The sequence below is a fragment of the Leptodactylus fuscus genome, chromosome 2 (assembly GCF_031893055.1).
Source record: "Leptodactylus fuscus isolate aLepFus1 chromosome 2, aLepFus1.hap2, whole genome shotgun sequence".
Lineage (NCBI taxonomy): Eukaryota > Metazoa > Chordata > Amphibia > Anura > Leptodactylidae > Leptodactylus > Leptodactylus fuscus.
In genome coordinates this window covers 214,760,673-214,779,236 of record NC_134266.1, presented here as the reverse complement: position 1 = coordinate 214,779,236, position 18,564 = coordinate 214,760,673, and the positions used below count along the sequence as shown (strand labels likewise).

The window sequence follows — 18,564 nt, the reverse complement described above, 5'->3', positions numbered from 1 at the left end:
GTGTTTTTCTTCATTATCTTGTAAAATTCTGTACTTGCATGTACAAGCACTGCTTACCTGTTGTGATTTTTCTCTAATACTAAATCCTGACAGAAGGCTAGTGGCGCTCTTGGAGTCATGTCACCTTTCCTTTGCACCGCATACAGATGGCTAAAAGGATATCATGCTTCAGTGTAAACTGCTTGCATTGGGTCCATTTGTAGTGCACACTGTCAGTACTACAGAAATCCTAGTGTCTATGCAGAGGGCAGTCACCTGAAAGATGGAAAGAAAAGAAATCCTATTCTAAAATCTTACCGGGCATAACGTTACTGTGACCTTATGTTTTAGGGTTTGACTTGTCATCAGATTTATACAACCTGGCCTCTATTTATTATTCTATATAGATACATGGTGTGTATCGTCCAGCCATACAGCAGTTTTGTGTAATGTGTTATTACGTCTTTGTTTAATTCTTTGGTAATATCAGATTGAAGTTTAGATTGGAAATTAATTATCCTAAAGACTTCCTTTCTTCTTTTTTTTAAAAAAAAAATATGTATATATATATATATATATATATTCTCTAGCATAAATGAGGAGTGTGCTAGTATACATCCATTTGCATTGGCTGTGCTCTTTATGTGGGCAGTTTTGGCAATTATTTATATTAAATCTATCTGTAATATCCATTGTCTAATGTCCAGTGCCTCTCTTTCTGTAGTGATGTGTATGGATGCCAAGATAAACTTTGACTCCAATGCTGCATATAGACAAAAGGCAATTTTCGATCTGCGAGACTGGTCACAAGAAGATGAGCGAGACCAACAAGCTGCAAAAGCAGATCTTAACTACATTGGCCTAGATGGCAATATTGGATGTCTTGGTAAGTCAATGTACAGAACTTCTGTTTTTACATGTATTCTATTTAGTGGTGTTTTGTCTAACTGCATGTACTGTGCCTACAGCAAATAAATGGTCACTAGGTTTTCAACAAACTTTGCATAAGTGAATACTTCCATAGATTGATATAGAGAGCTATATAATTTTTTTTTTTTATTTCTTTTTTGGGTAATGCTTCTTTGGAATCTTATCAGGGGTTTTCTCTGCTCTTTCACCCTCTGCTAAAATAACTTTCACTCTGAAAATCCCTGCTATATCCATCTCAAGATGAATTACAATTCACATGTCTCTGTTTACACATGTCTATATAGGAATAAGTAGTGAGCAGGAGATGTGACATAATCAATGTGACTTCTGAGTAATGTCATTCCAGAAATCCCATTGATATCTCTTAAATTTAGTGTAGATGATACACTACAGATATAGCATTCAGAGAGGGGGAAATTGCAAAATGTCATGTACTAGCCAGATATAGCGTTAATTCCTCATGGACAGTCACTATAGTGTTGATTGTTCAAGAACTCCGTTGATGCCATTAACATGTAATGGGTTCTGCCTGGGTTATGTTTCAGTGGGAGCAAAACAATTTGTACTGTACTGTACTATTCTTCCTGCCTAAGCTGATGGAACTATCAAAAGAGGCTCAGGCCCGGTTCACATCTGCATTTGGGCCATTCCATTCCCCTCTCTGCAATTTTTTTTGTCCGGAAAACAGTCTATGGTGTCTGCGGTTTTCCTTAGGTAACCACTTTTTTTTTTTTTTTTTTTTTTTTCCCCCTCCTTAAATATGGATTGGTTTGATTTGCTTACGCAGAAGCATTTTTTGTTTTTTAAAAAAGGGGGAAAAAAATTGGCCATTTTCCCTAGTGTCAGATGCTGTGATCGCTATTTAACATTGTCAAATGTTGTAGACACACCCTCAGCTATGTATTTATTAATTTCTTGGAGGAATGACAGATCAGACTTCCAAGAAAAGATGCTTTACAAATGATTTTTGGATAAATGCAAGTATTTACTACAATAGACATATCAGTAGATCTGATGGGTGCGCTTTAAGCAGTTGATTGAACATCATCGCTGACATTCAGGGGAAAATGCTTGTGGAACATATCCATATGAACTGATGGCACTTCTGGAATGTAGGTTATTTTTGAATGGTACCTGAGTTTTCATCAGAAGTTGAAATATGTGCAGGGTCTTGCTGGGCTATCTGTTCTACATGGTGTCCTATCAGTTTTTCTGGTGCTAATAGCCCCATTATAATGCCTGGGTGACCATAATATTGGAGAACCAGGGACACTAGACCCAAATCCAGGTTATGATGTGGCTAAAAAGATCCCTGACCCAGAAAGAGAATTCTGAGCTCAACCAGGAAACTGCCTACTGTCTGTGACTAATATTCCATCTGTAATAACAAAAACTGCAATATGTGAGGAGTTCATACATACCACACATGTATTTATTTACAGGGCGGGTGTTAAAGAAACGCCAAAAATCGCAGAAATGCGCCAACCCATTTTGTGCATACAAATTAAATAAGTGTGGGGGGACACTTTAAAGTCCTATATTGCTGGGCTGCATTAAGATATCTTGATGCTTTAAAATTCATTTTAAAGGGGAGAATCTCATCTCCTCTTTAAAATGGATACCAAGCACTTGATGATAGAACTTTTGGAGCGATTCACTGTTGAAATGCAGTCGGGAATTGAGATCTGCAGTTGGATCTCAATGCCAAATAGCGGTTTCAATGGTGAAATGCTCCAAAATTACAAATTCTATCATGAAGTCCTTGATATCATTTAAAGATGAGATTCTCCTCTTTAGAATGAATTTTAAAGCATCAAGATATGTTCAGGCAGTCCAGAGATATCGCCTTAGTAGGGAGGACGTATTAACTACGTCCTCCTCTACTGAAGTGCCACCCTGGTAGGATGTAGAACTGACGTCCTCGGCAGGGTAAAGGTTAATAAAAGTAAATTACGTCTTGACTCAGTGCCACATGCTCTACTTAATGTACGTTTTAATAGTGACCACTCATAGTGAGTCTTGCAGCAGTTGTCCTGTAACAGTAGGGCAAGTCGGCAGTGTAGTTTACACCAGCATAAGAAAACCTCTAATCTACGGACCCCCACCAATCTAAAATTGTCGACTAATCTATTTTAACACAGAGAGCCTGACAGCAGAGAGCTGAAGCCACTCTGAAAATGAGTGGGAAACCAAATAAGGGAAACCCTTGACTTTTTTTTGCAATACAAACTTAGATGTTGAATAAATTGGGACAGGGGCTTTGGGTATTCAGACTGTTGTTGCATTTAAATTTTGTCTGCTTCGTTCAGACTGGGGAATCGGGACTCCAGTCCCAAGATTGATGGGGATAGGTTATAACATGCTTGCTATTGTGGTCCAGGCTTTCTTTTTTTTTTTTTTTTTTTTTTTTTTTTTTTAAATTAACATAGGGGGCAGATTGTGAACCTACCATACTATGGAACTAATTTGGCTTGGGGACACTTCTATTCGTATCCTCTAGCAGACTTTAAACCCCCATAAAGTGATCTGATGTTTACTGTGGGGAGTCCATCAAGCCACTGGAGGCTACAGGTTATTGCAGAAAACGCAGAGCTTACGGATATATCAGATATTCCAAAATCCTAGGGCCAAACAAGTTGCAAAATATAATAACAGGTATCAGAGGTAAAAGACACAACAGGACTAGCAAAGGTAATAAAACATCTAAGCACCATGCATACATGGATCACAACTCATTATTCACCCAAAGGGGGCAGACTTGTATGCATACAGAGACACTGGGATAGGCTGGGGGAAGTAAAGAGTTTTTTTTTCTTTTCACTATTTAGTACTTTAGTAAATTCTCCACAGATTGGTAGTTGAAAGCTCCTTAAAACCTTAAAGCAGAGTCTTCAGTGTAAGAAAATACATGTAGAAAAGGCATCATTGTAATAAAACATAGCTATTCAGGTGTTTGTTCCACCATGCCATGTCCAGCAGGTGACAGAAGCAGCTGGAATGTGGTCCTTTTAGTTGCTCTTGAGGTTCATAGCGCTTTGCATGAGAAAATAAAGACTTAATGTATTCTGTTTTGGTTGAGCTGTTGAAGCTGGGTTTTTTCCAGTGCATCCATTCCAGAATTGACACATTTAGGACTTGTTCATGCTATGGAAAATGAAGAGGCATTTGAGGTGGACATCCGCATCAGATTACTCTTCGTTTTCTGCTCCCCGTGACTGAAAGCGGAGCAGCAACACTTCCGCCTTGGATTAGACATGGATGAATGAGCCAAGGCATCGGCGAGTCTGTTGCAGAAATCTCAGGGCAAATCTGCATTGAAGTCTCCTTGAAACGCATGCAGTTGTTGCTGGAGATTTGGAGCCATTTCCCCTGTGTGTGGCCCTATGATGATTGAGGGCGTATTTGGTTTTATTTCTCAATCGCGAAGTGCTAAATGTTTATGCAGCCATTTGTCAGCACTGCTATTTGTAATTTATTATATTGTCAGTGTTCTTCAAACACACTCTTGCTATTTACATAGTATATTAGGTATTGTTTCCGGTAGTTCTAAACATCACTTGCAATAGTATCCCATTGTACGGGGTTTAATCATCTTTTTCTAAATATCTGCTCTACACTATCCATTTCAAGCGCCAGATTCTAAGCTGGGTGTATGGGTATCCCTTTCCAGAAAACTTTGGTCAGAATTTCTGTCCTGTAGCAGAGAATATAACTATTCTGTGTTTTTTTTTTTTTTTTTTTTTTTTTTTTTCCCCTCCTCCATTACAAATACTATCCTTGGTATGGTAAAGCATAACTCCAGTATTTTGTGTACACGAGTATTTCTGGGCATCATATATTAAAGTTTTTCATTTCTTAGTAGTTTTCCCCAATTTCTCTTGTTCGCTTCTTCCTGTTATGAAGGGTGTAGACTAGTTTCTATAATTGCCAAAAAAGGAGAGCAGAGTCGGTCACTTAATCCACTTTCACTCAAAGCATCAGCACGTTCAAATAGGATGTTATAGAAAAGTATTTATGTGAATAACACACTTGGGGTGAGATAGAAACTTACTATTTAGTTCCAGCAATCTCTCTCTGCCTGTGTAAATTTGTAATACAACGTCTATGTGAGCTGCAGTATATCTTGAGTGAGCAAGATAGATTAAAGGGGTATTCCCACGTCGCATACTCACCGGTCTTCAATGCTGTAAAATCTTCTTTCTTCCTGGTTTCTTGTGTCATTTGGTGGGCGGGGTTTCATAAGCAACCTGCCGTTTAGCTCCCCCCCAAATTAGCATGTAGCTCCGCTCATCACATAGCATGATCCTATGGGGCGGCTGAAGGGCCTGTGATGTCTTCAAAGGTCCTCAAATAACACTATGCACAATATTGGACTATGAAGTACAGGCAGGAGCAACTCCATTCTGAGTTAGAGACTGCCTGTCTCTGCCATAATGAACACAATTGAATTGTCTTCTGTTCTCCCAGTTATCAGGCTAGCTAAGTTCAGAAATGAAAGTAGCTCAGTAGTTCAGGAAGCTAGGTCACGTGGTGTAGAGACAGGAATAGCTAGAAACCCAGGCTCGCTCCTGTGCACTTAGTACCTCCTCCCTCCCCCCTGAGAGCAGGCAGCTACATCACTTGACTTTTGAGCAGATAAGCCAAGGGCTGTCAACAATGAATTGAATAAAGTAAGATAGTGGACAAACAAAGCAGTTTTGCTGAAGCAGTGTATTTAGGAAAAGTCTTACATCCACATTAACAAGCAGTATAGATAGGATCCTTCTGATGGGACAACCCCTTTAAATAAAGCTTTCCTGGTGAATACCAATTTAGGAATGAAGAGGGAGCAGGAACTGAGGCAGAGAAGTGAGGAATTGAGCATTTTTCTTTGAAAAGATATTACAAAGTCTGCCTGTACTATTGATATAGAATAGTGTATAGTTAATGGCAGGATGGCATGGGTGTGAAATAATCAATGTCAACAAGTTGCCATATATGATTGAGCTGACTTTTGGTTATTTTGTGATGAGTTGCCCAGACGGACACAGTCATGTTCTTTTTGCATCAGTTATCGTTACTGTAATTATTAAATAAAAATAAAACTAGTGAAAGCTTTCTTCCATCTGTATTGTTTATTAACCTGCAGATAGTCCTGTGTGCGGGCGCCATTTTCTCTTCCATCTATATCAATGACCAGACAGAAGAAAGCTTATTGTATTTTACATTATTGATTGACAGACACATACAGACTGTGCACCATCTGCATCTGTCATTACATTAATGTTTTTTTTTTCAGTCCGTTGCCCTTATTCTATGACAGATAATAATGGACTTAAAAGAAGCTGCTGTCATTAAAAACTATTCTTCAAAGAAACCTTTGAAGTTTTTGTTTCATCCAGTGCTTCTATAGGATGCTCATGATATTCTGATTTTCTGAGCTGTTCAGGACACTGTATGCTTATTGTGGCATGTTTTTCTGTAGAAGTGCTGTCCCTTAAAGATCCATATCTAGTTTTGGCATCAAAACTGCATCAACAAAACCGGCAAGGCTGACACCTCAGCATTTTATTGTGGTCTGTTCATTTAACGGTGTGGGAAGAAGTATTTGTGTCCTGTACAAATGGAATATATGGGATGTTACTGCTTTCTATTATAACAAAGTGAATTAGCTGCAGACATGAGAAATTAACTGGTGGCTAGACCTCCCCTCCACAAACAGCGCTACTGTTGGTCATAGGCTGGAACTGGTATTGCATCCTCATTTAAATGAATAGACCAAAACTGTAGCGCTTTTTTTTTTTTTTTTTTTTTTTTTTTTTTTAATAAAAAGCCATAACACTGGGTAACACTCTTCGTTGTAATGTCTTTTTAATAAGCTGCCCTATAGATTGCTTGTGCGGCCGCAAAAATGGTTCAGACTTCTCTCTATCTCCGCTTGGTGATCTGTTTGGTAAATCTATGATCTTAGAAATGGTTTTACCAAATGTAATTGTGTTCTTGTATCTTACAGTCAATGGTGCTGGCTTGGCCATGGCAACAATGGATATCATCAAGCTTCATGGGGGAACTCCAGCAAACTTCTTGGATGTTGGCGGAGGTGCAACAGTCCACCAAGTAACAGAAGCGTTCAGGCTTATCACATCTGATAAAAAGGTACCAGCCACATTATCGTGTAACTTTAATCTGCTGTCCATTGATCTTGCTGGCCTGGACTGAGGTTCCTTGGGCTCACCATGTAAAATGAGTATTGACGTCCTCAGCATTCCCTAGGAAATAGACCATAGTACCCTTCAAATTTGTGTGTCTTCTGCTGACTCCTTATTTGGTCCACCAACACCAATGAGTAGCTGAGTGAGTTAGAAAGCGGAGGACGCATGACTTCCATGGAACGTGTAGATTTTGTTTCCATTCATCTGTTTAATGTTAATAACTTTGTGCAGTATTGATTTAGACTTTTCATTGTTGACTTTCCTATAAAACTGGATTGTACAAGACATTAAATTCCAGATTAAATAGAGCCTGAAGTAATTTTCTGAATACAAAATAAGTGCTAGATGTTTAGCCCAGTTGTATAGTATTGAGCCTGACGCATGCCTGTGTGGTCATGTATCACATTTCTGTTTCACCCCAAAAGATTTTCATGCCTTGCATTTCCTTTTTGTATGCGTAACACTGTAAATATTTTTCCTGTTCAGGTTCTGGCTATCTTAGTGAATATTTTTGGAGGTATTATGAGATGTGACGTTATTGCACAAGGCATTATAATGGCTGTAAAGGATCTGGAACTCAGGATACCTATTGTGGTGCGTTTACAAGGTAAATGACTAAAGTGACTTTAGTTTTTGTGTATTTCTTCTGTGTGTAATTTTTGAAAATTTTACTGACCAACTATGTATACGGGCAGACCTTTAGCTCCATGCTGCTATCCGTGTATAGAGCCATCTGAGCTCCCACCGTGCATGATCTATACTAATAAGAAGGGTGGGCTGTTCTATATCGGTGTTTAGAAGTAGAGCTTTCTTCAGCAATAAGACATCTGCTATTTACCTAATAGCAGGACACATTCTCTGAAGGAGCCACTTAAAGCAGCATAAACTTACTGGTTTGACCTAGATATGTCTCTTCCTCAGCATATGCACCATTGTAAATGAATTAAACAATAGGTTTTGTTTTTGGGCATGTGATCACCATGATGGGTAACCATGAAGTTGGTTTGAAAGCAAACTTTGGACATTTTCCTGTAATGCTCAGACTCTTACACGCTTCTATCTGCTGGAGTTTGAAAAAACTGTGGAGATAGAAAAAAAAAATATATACTTTTTTTTTGTCTTACACATGGGAATGGATACCTAGTTTTTTTTTTTTTTTTTGTTTTTTTTTTTTAAATGTCTGGGCTTTTAAAACTCTTTAAAGCCAATGCATTAATGAAACTGAGAAGAAAAAAACCAAAACTTGTAAAAAAAACCCCAACAAAACAAAACAAAAAAAACAACCCACAGTAAACATATAAAATGTACATGCTATTTTTATATGGCATATACCTTATTCCATAACGTCAGCTGTGTTTTGAGGATGTAACCGCAGGAGATGCGCTTCTCAACAATGAAACCACTTGTAAGATTAGTCTCTGTGGTGGATCCTGATTAGATCCTCAAACTTTTCAGGTTCCACTCATGGTCTTTTCCCACAAATTGGGTCTTTAAGACCTGGGTTGCCATTCCATAACTTTATTTTCCTTAGATCTACTTCCATTCCACTGTAGGGGTATATAGGTGTAGAATCTCTTGTTATGTGTTGGTGTAAAAACAAAGCCCCTCCCAGCCCAAACCCAGAAACGCATAGTACAGCCACAGTTTCTGTAAGCCCCCAGCAGTCATCTTTGTTTCCTTCCTTTCCTCCTAAAAGAAATAAAAATGATGCAATAAAATATATGTACCCTAAAATTTTGCCTAAATATTATTGTTCCTCACATGTAACTAGCCTAAATATCACTGCAATAGTTAAAATAAGCTCTTAGGGAGCCTTCACACAGAGTAAATGCAAGTGTATTTTTGCAAAGTACACATGTAAAAATAACTCCCATTGACTTCAAAGACATTTTACAGGCGTATTTTTAAACGTGTAAAAAAACATCATTGAAGTCAATGGGAGTCTTATTTTTACACATATATTTTGCAAAAATACACTTGCATTTACTCCGTGTGAAGGCTCCCTAAGTTCACATGGTGGAAAAGGTTTTCTTCATGTGACTTTTCCTCATGGCTAGTCGCAACATGATGCTGATGCAATCATGACATCCCATTAATGAATGGGCCTAATCAGGAGTGAGTCTCGAGCTGCGGATGCCACGGCTTACTCAGCCACGGGAAGATAGGACATGTCGGTTCTTTTTCCCGCTAGCTGAAGAAAATTGCTCGCAAGAAAAAAAAATGAAATGAATGGGAAATGGTTTTTCAGGCAGATTCGATGTCAAAATCCACCTGCAAAAAAATCTGTGTGAACCTACCCTTAAAAAGCTGCTACCATTATGTTTCTGGAGCTCTTGCAGACCAAGCATATTCATAGTAACAGACTTTAAACAAGCCCTATGTAGTTTTATTCTGCAGCCATATCCCCCTCTACTTCTTTCTAATATACTTATTTGCAAATGAATAAGGTTGTTGTTTGTTGCAATTTGTGGATTTGCTTCATTTTCACGTTAGATGCATTGAAACAATAAAAAATGGTTGTGAAAGTGTAAAACTTTTAAGTATGTAGACCTTATATTATGGTGGACTGTTTGGACAATTTAAATGCTATGAACACTTTTTTTTGCAGCAAATTGTCTTTAATATTAAATTATGTTTGTGGATGAAAGTCGTCAATTTTGTTATATGGTTTAATTACAACTCCTTTAGTTTGGCATCTACATTATGCATTATGACACAGTGTGCAGTTTATTAGCTAGTCCTTTAGACTGCCCAGTATCTTGTTATTGAAGGCCAGTTCTTGTCATGTTACTAGCCGTCCCTACACTGATTCTGGCACAGTTGGAGGGTTTTTTTTTTTTTTTTTTTTTTGTAACTCCCACTGTTTCTGAGCGATCAGTGCAGTTAGTTTTGGTGCCAGTCAGGAATCTCTACTGTCGGGTAGGTGGTCCCAGAGAGGGACAAAATGCTCCAGTTGTTGGCAGCCAGTATCAGAATCCCACCCCTTGCCTGCCCCTGCCTGACATTGAGCTGTAGTCAGTGGATCAGAGCCTGTTAACAGATTCTAAGAACATGAGATTGTGGAGGTGGTGAAAACTCCTCTTTAGGCAGATATATGTGCATGGACTTCTCCATGGACTCCCAGCTAACACCCTCGCCCCCCCCTCCGGTCCACCTTAAACTGCGCTGCTCGCTTAATCCACCTCACCCCCCGATCCTCATCAGCTGCCCCCCTCTGCCAGTCCCTCCACTGGCTACCTATAGCCCAGCGAATTGAGTTCAAGCTACTAACGCTAACATACAAAGCTATCCACAACCTGTCCCCTCCATATATCTCTGAACTAATCTCCCGCTACCGGCCTACATGTAACCTCAGATCCTCCAATGACCTCCTGCTCCGCTCTGCTCTCATCCGCTCCTCACACAACCATCTCCAAGATTTCTCTCGTGCATCCCCAATACTCTGGAACTCCTTACCAAGACACATAAGACTGACCCCCACAATCACAGGCTTCAATAAGGCCCTGAAGACTCACCTTTTCAGGAAGGCCTACAACCTCCAATAACACTATCACCGCACTGCCATCTGTACAGTCTCCCCCTCTCCTTCTGTCTCTACCCCCCTTCCCTCATAGATTGTAAGCCCTCGCGGGCAGGGCCCTCTACCCCACTGTGCCAGTCGGTCACTGTTAGTATTATATCTACCTGTATATTTTGTGTACTGTATGTAAACCCCAAATGTAAAGCACCATGGAATTAATGGTGCTATATAATATATATATATATATATATATATATATATATATATATATATATATATATATATATATATATATATATATATATATTTAAATAAATAAATAATAATGTGCATACCAAAGTCTAACTTTTCTCTGGTCATACATCAATATAAAAGGGTGCTCAGAAGAGTACTATATAGTCTACAGAGCAAGTTGTTATGGAGTCAGTCCGATCGATGACGCCCTATTTACATAGCCATTTTAAAAACCGTGGCGGTCCGTGGGTGTATTCACATTTCTATTATTTTAATGGACTGTGAATATTGTCTGTGAGAAAAAACAAATCTGTCCTATGCTGAACTTCACATAGTCAATCAGGTCAGTTTTTAATGGTCATCACTTGGGAGGCGGTCTTTTTTTTTTTTTTTTTTTTACAGTCATTAAAAACAGATCAATACGTCAGTTTTGCAAGTGAGAAATGGGACAATCTTATAAGGCCTTAGCAAAAAAAAAAAAAAAAAAAAACCCCACAAAGTCCACAACTTGTATTGCAGTGCTTATACTTGTCAGCCAAAGGAAACAATTTTTTTTATTTTTAAGTAAATCCAAATTTATTTATTTTTTTTTTATTTTTTTTAAACTCTAAATATACAATTCAACAATTAAGTCATTAGCATCTAATCAGTGGGAGTCTAACATCCAGACCCCAAATAGATCAGGCTGCCTCATGGCATCAAAAGCTATATGGGAGATAGTGCCAGAAGCAGAAGGCATTGACTACTGTGTCGCAGCCGTGGTGAGGTACTGTAGCTCTGATCCTATTCAGTTCAATAGGGGCAGAGTTGCTATACAGCTTCTGGTGCCTTCAGCTTCTGGTCCCATTCTATGTATAGCTGAGGGCCACAGCAGTTGTTTGGTGTGTGTGTGGTCCAGATGTTGGTTCTCTACTGATCAGATTCCAATGACATATCCTGAAGATCTTAGGAGGTTGAAAGTTGCTGGGAACAGAAAACCACTTTGGACTGGGGATTCGTGTTGCTCTTTGGAGCTAGGAATAGATTTAGCAGGATGGAGAAGTATAAGCGTTCCTTTATATTTTCCATTCCATGGGAAGCCTCTCTTGGCTTTGGCCACAAAAAATACTGAAAAATCTACAACGAAAACTACAGCTTTTGCATCATGTGGCCCTTTGACGTATAGGGAATCTGATGACTTGAAAACCCTTCCTTACTGTAATGTGTGCAGAGATGAATAGAAGCCTGTAGTCTACAGATGTCATTATTATCCCTGAACTGGCACACTCTTGTGCAGTAAGACAACTGGTCCCTGCTTTTCATTATACTGCTTCCCTGGCCTTCTGGATTACTGGGATGTTGAAGATGAAAGTGCGTTCCTAGATGATCACATCTTTGGAAACAGTCTTTTTAGTCATAGATGTGCTTTAGTGTTTTTTAGGAGAGGTGTCTTGGTGACAGATTTTAAGTTTTTATCTCTATTGGGAAAAAAAAATTATCTTGTATATTTGGTATATATTAAATCTATTCTCTTAGGACCTCCTATTGAGTTTGTATTTACTACATACTGAGTTACACAATATGTGATCTATAAGCCTATACAACTGATAAAGCCGCTAAGCCCAGTAAAATACCTAAATAATGTGGTAAGTGATGAGCTGTTCCTCGTGAATTACATGACTAAAATGTATATGAAGGTTTCATAAGCACATAACGATTGCTTCCATTGAGCATCAGCAAAACGGTCCAGCTCAATAAAACAAAAATATCACCAGTATAACATAAAAGCATTATATTCAAAATGCAAAAATGCGCCCTTTATTCTCACTTTCAGTGTCTATTTTCATCATTTTGGCACAAATAGATTATTTTTTCTTTCTTCTAAGTCCTAAGACATATGGCACAAGTTCATTCTGCATTCAGGATACATTTACTCTCTGTGTGATGTGTGCAGGAACACAAGAAGCCTCTCTAAGATGCTGGGTTTTAATGTTCCGCCAATCTGTGCACCTAATCATATGACCTTTATTCTGAAGGCTTGTGTTTGTCTGCACAATGGGCAAGCACGCAAAAGAGAAGACGAGATGAAGTCGAAAGCGAGCAAAGATTAATTTGAGGGGGTGTAGTTGGCGGATAGAATAGAAACGTCAATACAGAATGTCAGAAAGATGAGTCCTGTGCACAGAGATAAGTCGCCTATAAGATTTATAGACGTATAAAATATGGGATGATCTTGTACATCGCTAATAATAAAATTAGGGCAGCCAAAGAAAACAGCCAGTCTTATCTTTTATCTTCCAAGACTACTTGGATGATTTAACATTTTGGGGCAGACTTTTTTTTTTTTTTTTTTCTTCTCCTCCCCAGTTTCCAAAAAAGGGGAAAAAAAAGCTCATCAAATCGCAAACCCTGAGAAAACTTTCGTTGTTTGGCTATATTAATGAAGTGCAGGTCTGGCCGGCATTGGCAAAATGTCCGATTAAAGCATGACTTTTATGAGTCCATCTTAAAAAAACAAGATCTAGTGTCCTCCAATTTACTTACGCAGTCCAATCTAAGTGTGACTATTGTAACCGCTTCACTTGGCTGAAAACGAGTCATTGGAATTTGATGCATATCTTGTCTTTGAGATGGCGTAGTAAGTAATATTTTACCTGGATCCAATACTACTTGTGCTGGACCCACTTCTAATCTGAATGTGCCAGATTTCTCACACTGCTAGATGATAAGTTTGGTGCATCTTAAGACTTTTGCTTAGCAAGACTCCACCTATCGCTTGGCTTATGCCCCTTTGCTAGTCTCATCCCATTGTCCGACATGGCACAAAATATCTAAAATGCCATGTGGTGTGTCGCACCTTTATAAATGCCTTAACCTCCAGCTATAGGCTGTATTCAGGTGACCTTACTGTATGGAGGCAAGGAAACTAGCTGAACTAGCAGCATGAATGGGGATCATTAGACCTCTGGTTGGAACGGGATTTGCATCTGTAATACAACCTGTATGATCTACAGTCCTAGTGTGACCTGAGTGGCTATTGCTGTTAGGGATCCCTCACGTACCATTTTCCATTATACAAGCTTTGCATATGATAGTCTGCAAAATTTTTACTTTTAGCAGATTTTACGTTGTGAAATTGTATAACTTAGAAATATACTTCACTTTTTCCAACTAAGCTAGTTTTCCTTGTCTTGTCTTGTCTTTTCTTCAGGTACTAGAGTTGATGATGCTAAAGCACTGATAACTGCCAGCGGCCTGAAAATCCTTGCATGTGATGATCTGGATGAAGCTGCGAAAATGGTAATTAATGAGAACTTTCTACCATTGACAGCTGTCTGAGAAACCTCTTTAGATTTTCTGTCCTCTGAACCCTGGCCTATCCCACTAGATATGTACAAAGGTCGCAATGAAATTGATCTTACTGTTTGATGCTCTATTGGCCTGAACACTTGAAGACTGTGTTATACTTGTACAGTAATAAGCAATAGTAATGGTTATTGCCCTCAGCAAAAACAATATTACTTATATTCCATGGGCAATATTCAATGTGCTTGTATTACAAACTGTGCATGATCTGCCATGGCTGGGGGAGAAATAGAGTAATATTGCTATATAACATTCACTATTTGATCACTCGGTGGAAAAGGAGTGTTTTTGTTTGTCCCCCCCCCCCCCCCCCCCCCATATTTCTAAATATGTCTAGCATAGAGTTAAACATGCACCCCTATAATGCGGTGGGAGCAATCTCAGCAGGCTTCACAAAAAAATCCCTCCTTGTGTTTTGTATTTTTCCATCTCTAAGTGGCATGCAATTACTTTACAGGTAATGTTATTCTGGAACATTCAAGTGCATCATTTTTCTTTCCAAAAGCATGCTGCTTAGACACTGGTACACAAAGACATTACTGTCTATTCTGTCATACAAGTATTGCAGAGCCATCAGCCGCAAGATAAAGTCTAGCTTTACAAAATGTATTCTAATTGTATCCAACACCAAGTGCTGGATTTTACTGTGTAGAAATGACTCTTCAGTTTGCAGATTGTACTATACGAAACAAAAGGTCCAACATTTTGTACTGATTAATTTGATATATCTTTACAGGATTTGAAGCTCTATTATCTCCATTCTATTATGTTTCAAAACATCAAATTCCCTGTTGCATGATAAAAATCTTTGCTGCCAACACTAAAGGGAACTTGCTTAAAGTTTAGACGGATCTGTGTATGGAAGTTGTGAAGGGAAAATGTGCAAACTCTTCCCTGGCATGTTTAGCCTATAGAAATATTTGGAAAGATTTGTGTGTTTTGTTTTTTTATGCTAAAAATGTAGTAAAAGGCAGTGCAAGTCCAAACTGCTTTGTTGTATTACTAAAGGAGAGTCGGCTTCATCTAACAGTGTCCTAAGGACCAGACAGATCTCTTCTCCACCAAGGCCAGGATGAACAATGTGTGGCCTCCCTGCTGAGCAAAACATGACCAGGAGAGTGGAAATAAATGTACAGATCAAAAAGCTGCCTTTTATCAAAGGACATTTGAAGTCTTGAGGTTTTTACGTGATTTACCAAGCTTCACAGCCATGTCAAGGTCGATGGTGTTTTGTTTTTTTTTTCTCCCCTCTGTTATAACCCAGTCATATGTGGAAAAAGACAATGCAGTGGAACATGGGAGAGAGATGTTTTCTGACTTGGTGACCTAACCTTTTATTTTGTTCGCACTGACTTCTTAGCTAGACATTTCTATGCCTTTTTTTTTTTTGTTTTTAATATATCCATCTCAATCCACTCTTTCACCATATTTGAATGTAGATTTAAGCAGCCACTTTAAGTTCCTTTATACATACTAAGCACTCTCTATCTCCTGTGATCTATAAGGTTGACAGACCTCAGCGCTGTCAGTACATAGTATAACACTGTGTCCAGAGTATGTTGATCTCTTGCATGCTACAGATCCTTTCATTTGTAATGTTCCATTTCTTCTGAGAGTAAAAGACAGGTTTTGTGAGGATTAATAGTTTGCATGGTGGGTTCACTTTTGAACCCCTTCTTAAAGGGGTATTCCCATGTACATAGATTTTTTTTTTTTAATTTGTAGATAATTAAAAGTTAAGCTTTTTTGCAAATATAAGTAATTAAACATTTTGTAGAGTTTTAAAGATTTTCTCTAAATATCTTGTGGTCACAGCCTGTTGTCTTGATCGGTTGCCAGGGGATACGACCACGAATGCAGGAACTTTCTAAGGTCAGAAAATCCAACATGGTTTCCTTTTTGTGGCCGTGATATCTTCTGACACACGTAGTGTCCCTGCCTGATAACCCAGCTACAATAAGGACATCATAGCTGGGTTCCTGACAAGTCCCAGACCATAGAAAGTGTCTGCATTAGTGGTCGTATCCATTAGCAACCGATCAAGACAACAGACTGTCACCACTAAGAAAGTTAGAGAAAATCTTTAAAACTTTGCAGAATGTTTAATTACTTATATTTGCAAAAATGTTTTAACTTTAAATTATCTACAAATATAGATATGATTATGTACATGGGAATACCCCTTTAAAGTTTATATAAACATACGTACTAAATAAGCCACTTAAATATATTGCGTTTCCAGTTCATAAATTGCACTCCATGGTATTTGGTACAATGTCTATCAATAAGTATTTGGACACCTTTGGTAGAATAGAAAAAAATGCATTCATATTCAATAGTTGGTAGAGCCTACATAAGCGGCAATTACAGCCTCAGCCCTCCGGGGCATGCTTTTCACAAGTCCTTGTATGATGGCTAGTGCTATTTTATTTATTTTTGGCTTGGAGAAGACAGGTAAGTTTTTTTTTTTTTTTTTCACCGATTTTTGGATGGCTACGGAACTCCTCAGTTCAGCAATCCAAATCGTCCCAGAGGTGCTCAAAAAAATGATTGCTACAGTCCCTTAAAATAAACAGACTTATTCCGCTGACTGATCTGCTTTAAAGGTTATCGTGTATATGGATTAATGTAGAAGCTGTGAAATCTGGAGACAAAAATTGTAAATGCTGCATGGCTTGTGAGATCTGTTCCAAAAAATTCCCAAACTGTACAAAAATAGCACATATAAACCAAACTGCAAAGGTCTTAATTTAGTGTTTGGGCCTCTTATTTCTATCTGTAGGATTAGTTTAACATTTAAAATGCACCTTGCATTGTATCGTACATAGTGATAGTAGCTGAAGCTTCCTTTCCTTAGAATTACATGTTTGTCTGTTAAGTCTTAGAAGACGAGTCATGAGTTACATGGATTATAACATTTCCATCCTTTTCTCCTCTCTAGGTTGTAAAGCTGTCAGAAATCGTAACGCTGGCGAAACAAGCTCAAGTTGACGTGAAGTTTCAGTTGCCAATCTAATGCTGCACCAGCGTTTTGTTAGCTAGGAAATTTGTGTTTATTTTCTCCTTTTCTTGTCTAGGTTTTAAGTTGATGCTTCAGATTACTTAAAAAAAATGGTTGGTGTTTAACCAAAATGCTGCTTTGGAAATCAGCGTCACGTGTATGACAGTATTTCTCCATTCTGAGTTCCCCACCACAGCCTGTCTTCTGTAAAGAATTACTGAAATTATAGCTTACATACAAGTTGTTTCTCCATGGACGGGTATCCTGTAGTGTTACAACCAGCAATATACTGTATATGGAATGTGAATGCCCTATAGGATTATTCTGTAAGATGTAATTTTCATTGCATCCCATGATGCCCTTCTTTCCTTCTTTGTGTCTTGCATAGTGTAAGATAGAACTGTACAACTTGTATCTTAGCTACAGTTCAGCTTGAAGCCATAACTATGCAAAATGATAAATGAACTTGCATAGCCACAGTTCTACCATCTATTATATACGTTATACCATGTCTGGCAGAACAGCCACTATAGGAAAATGTTCACTGTACATTGTCATTTTCTGATATACAGGCAGCATATTGTCAATATCAGCAATGTGACTTGTTCTCGAGAAGTTGGATTGTATCACTTAAGTTATTCACCTTAGTCTCAATTCCTGCTATTGTAAAAAGTAGTGATAAAGACCCTTGCAGTTTCCTCGATATTCTGAACATGCTCTCTGTGTACAAGTAGATCAAGGCAAGGCAACCATGTAAGAGATTCTGCTGGTCACCAAACCATTGCCTATTAGGATGCATAGTGCACCGTGTGCAGCTTGTGTTTTATCTGCTCTTTTCTTCTTTGTTTTTCAGTGTATTTCTCCAGTCACCCTGTGTATATACAACACATGTATAAAATGATTCTGAAATCAGTCCTGAAACCTGTTTAGCATAGGTGCGAGATGTTACATTGTGACAGAATTGAATATCAACCAATAAAACCCTAAACTTAAAAGCTTTTTTTTTTCTATTGTCGACTTATTAGAATGACTTGTATATGACTATTTGTGGCAACAAAAAGCTTCATTTTATTTTAACTTGCAATGTGAAACGGTGAACAGAATTTATCAGCTTTTGGATACCGTACAAAAAAAGAAAAAGTACAAGCAGAATAATAGCTCAATAGACTAAGGCTATAGGACGAAAAACGGCGCTCAATTGACACCAAGGCGGTAATTCCAGGACATGGTACAAACTTTCAAACTATTACTTTGTATTTAACAGTGAAACAGAAAACATATCAAACATAACGTTGTGCATAGGTGATGTCCAATAAAAATTATAGTAAGATGAAGCGGCAATATTCTCTTTAAAAACTGAAGGG

General features: G+C 38.3%; 1 protein-coding gene across 1 annotated transcript in view; it reads left to right on the top strand.

Annotated features, from left to right (window-relative positions):
* SUCLA2 (succinate-CoA ligase ADP-forming subunit beta) overlaps nucleotides 1-18,195 on the top strand; it is a 54,333-nt gene extending 36,138 nt beyond the window's left edge. The window contains exons 7-11 of the mRNA XM_075265499.1: nucleotides 704-865; nucleotides 6,902-7,044; nucleotides 7,587-7,707; nucleotides 14,045-14,133; nucleotides 17,141-18,195. Coding sequence (XP_075121600.1) covers nucleotides 704-865; nucleotides 6,902-7,044; nucleotides 7,587-7,707; nucleotides 14,045-14,133; nucleotides 17,141-17,215 — 590 coding nt within the window. The 3' untranslated portion in view covers nucleotides 17,216-18,195. The remainder of the gene's footprint in view (nucleotides 1-703; nucleotides 866-6,901; nucleotides 7,045-7,586; nucleotides 7,708-14,044; nucleotides 14,134-17,140) is intronic.
* The last annotated feature ends 369 nt before the right edge of the window (nucleotides 18,196-18,564 follow it).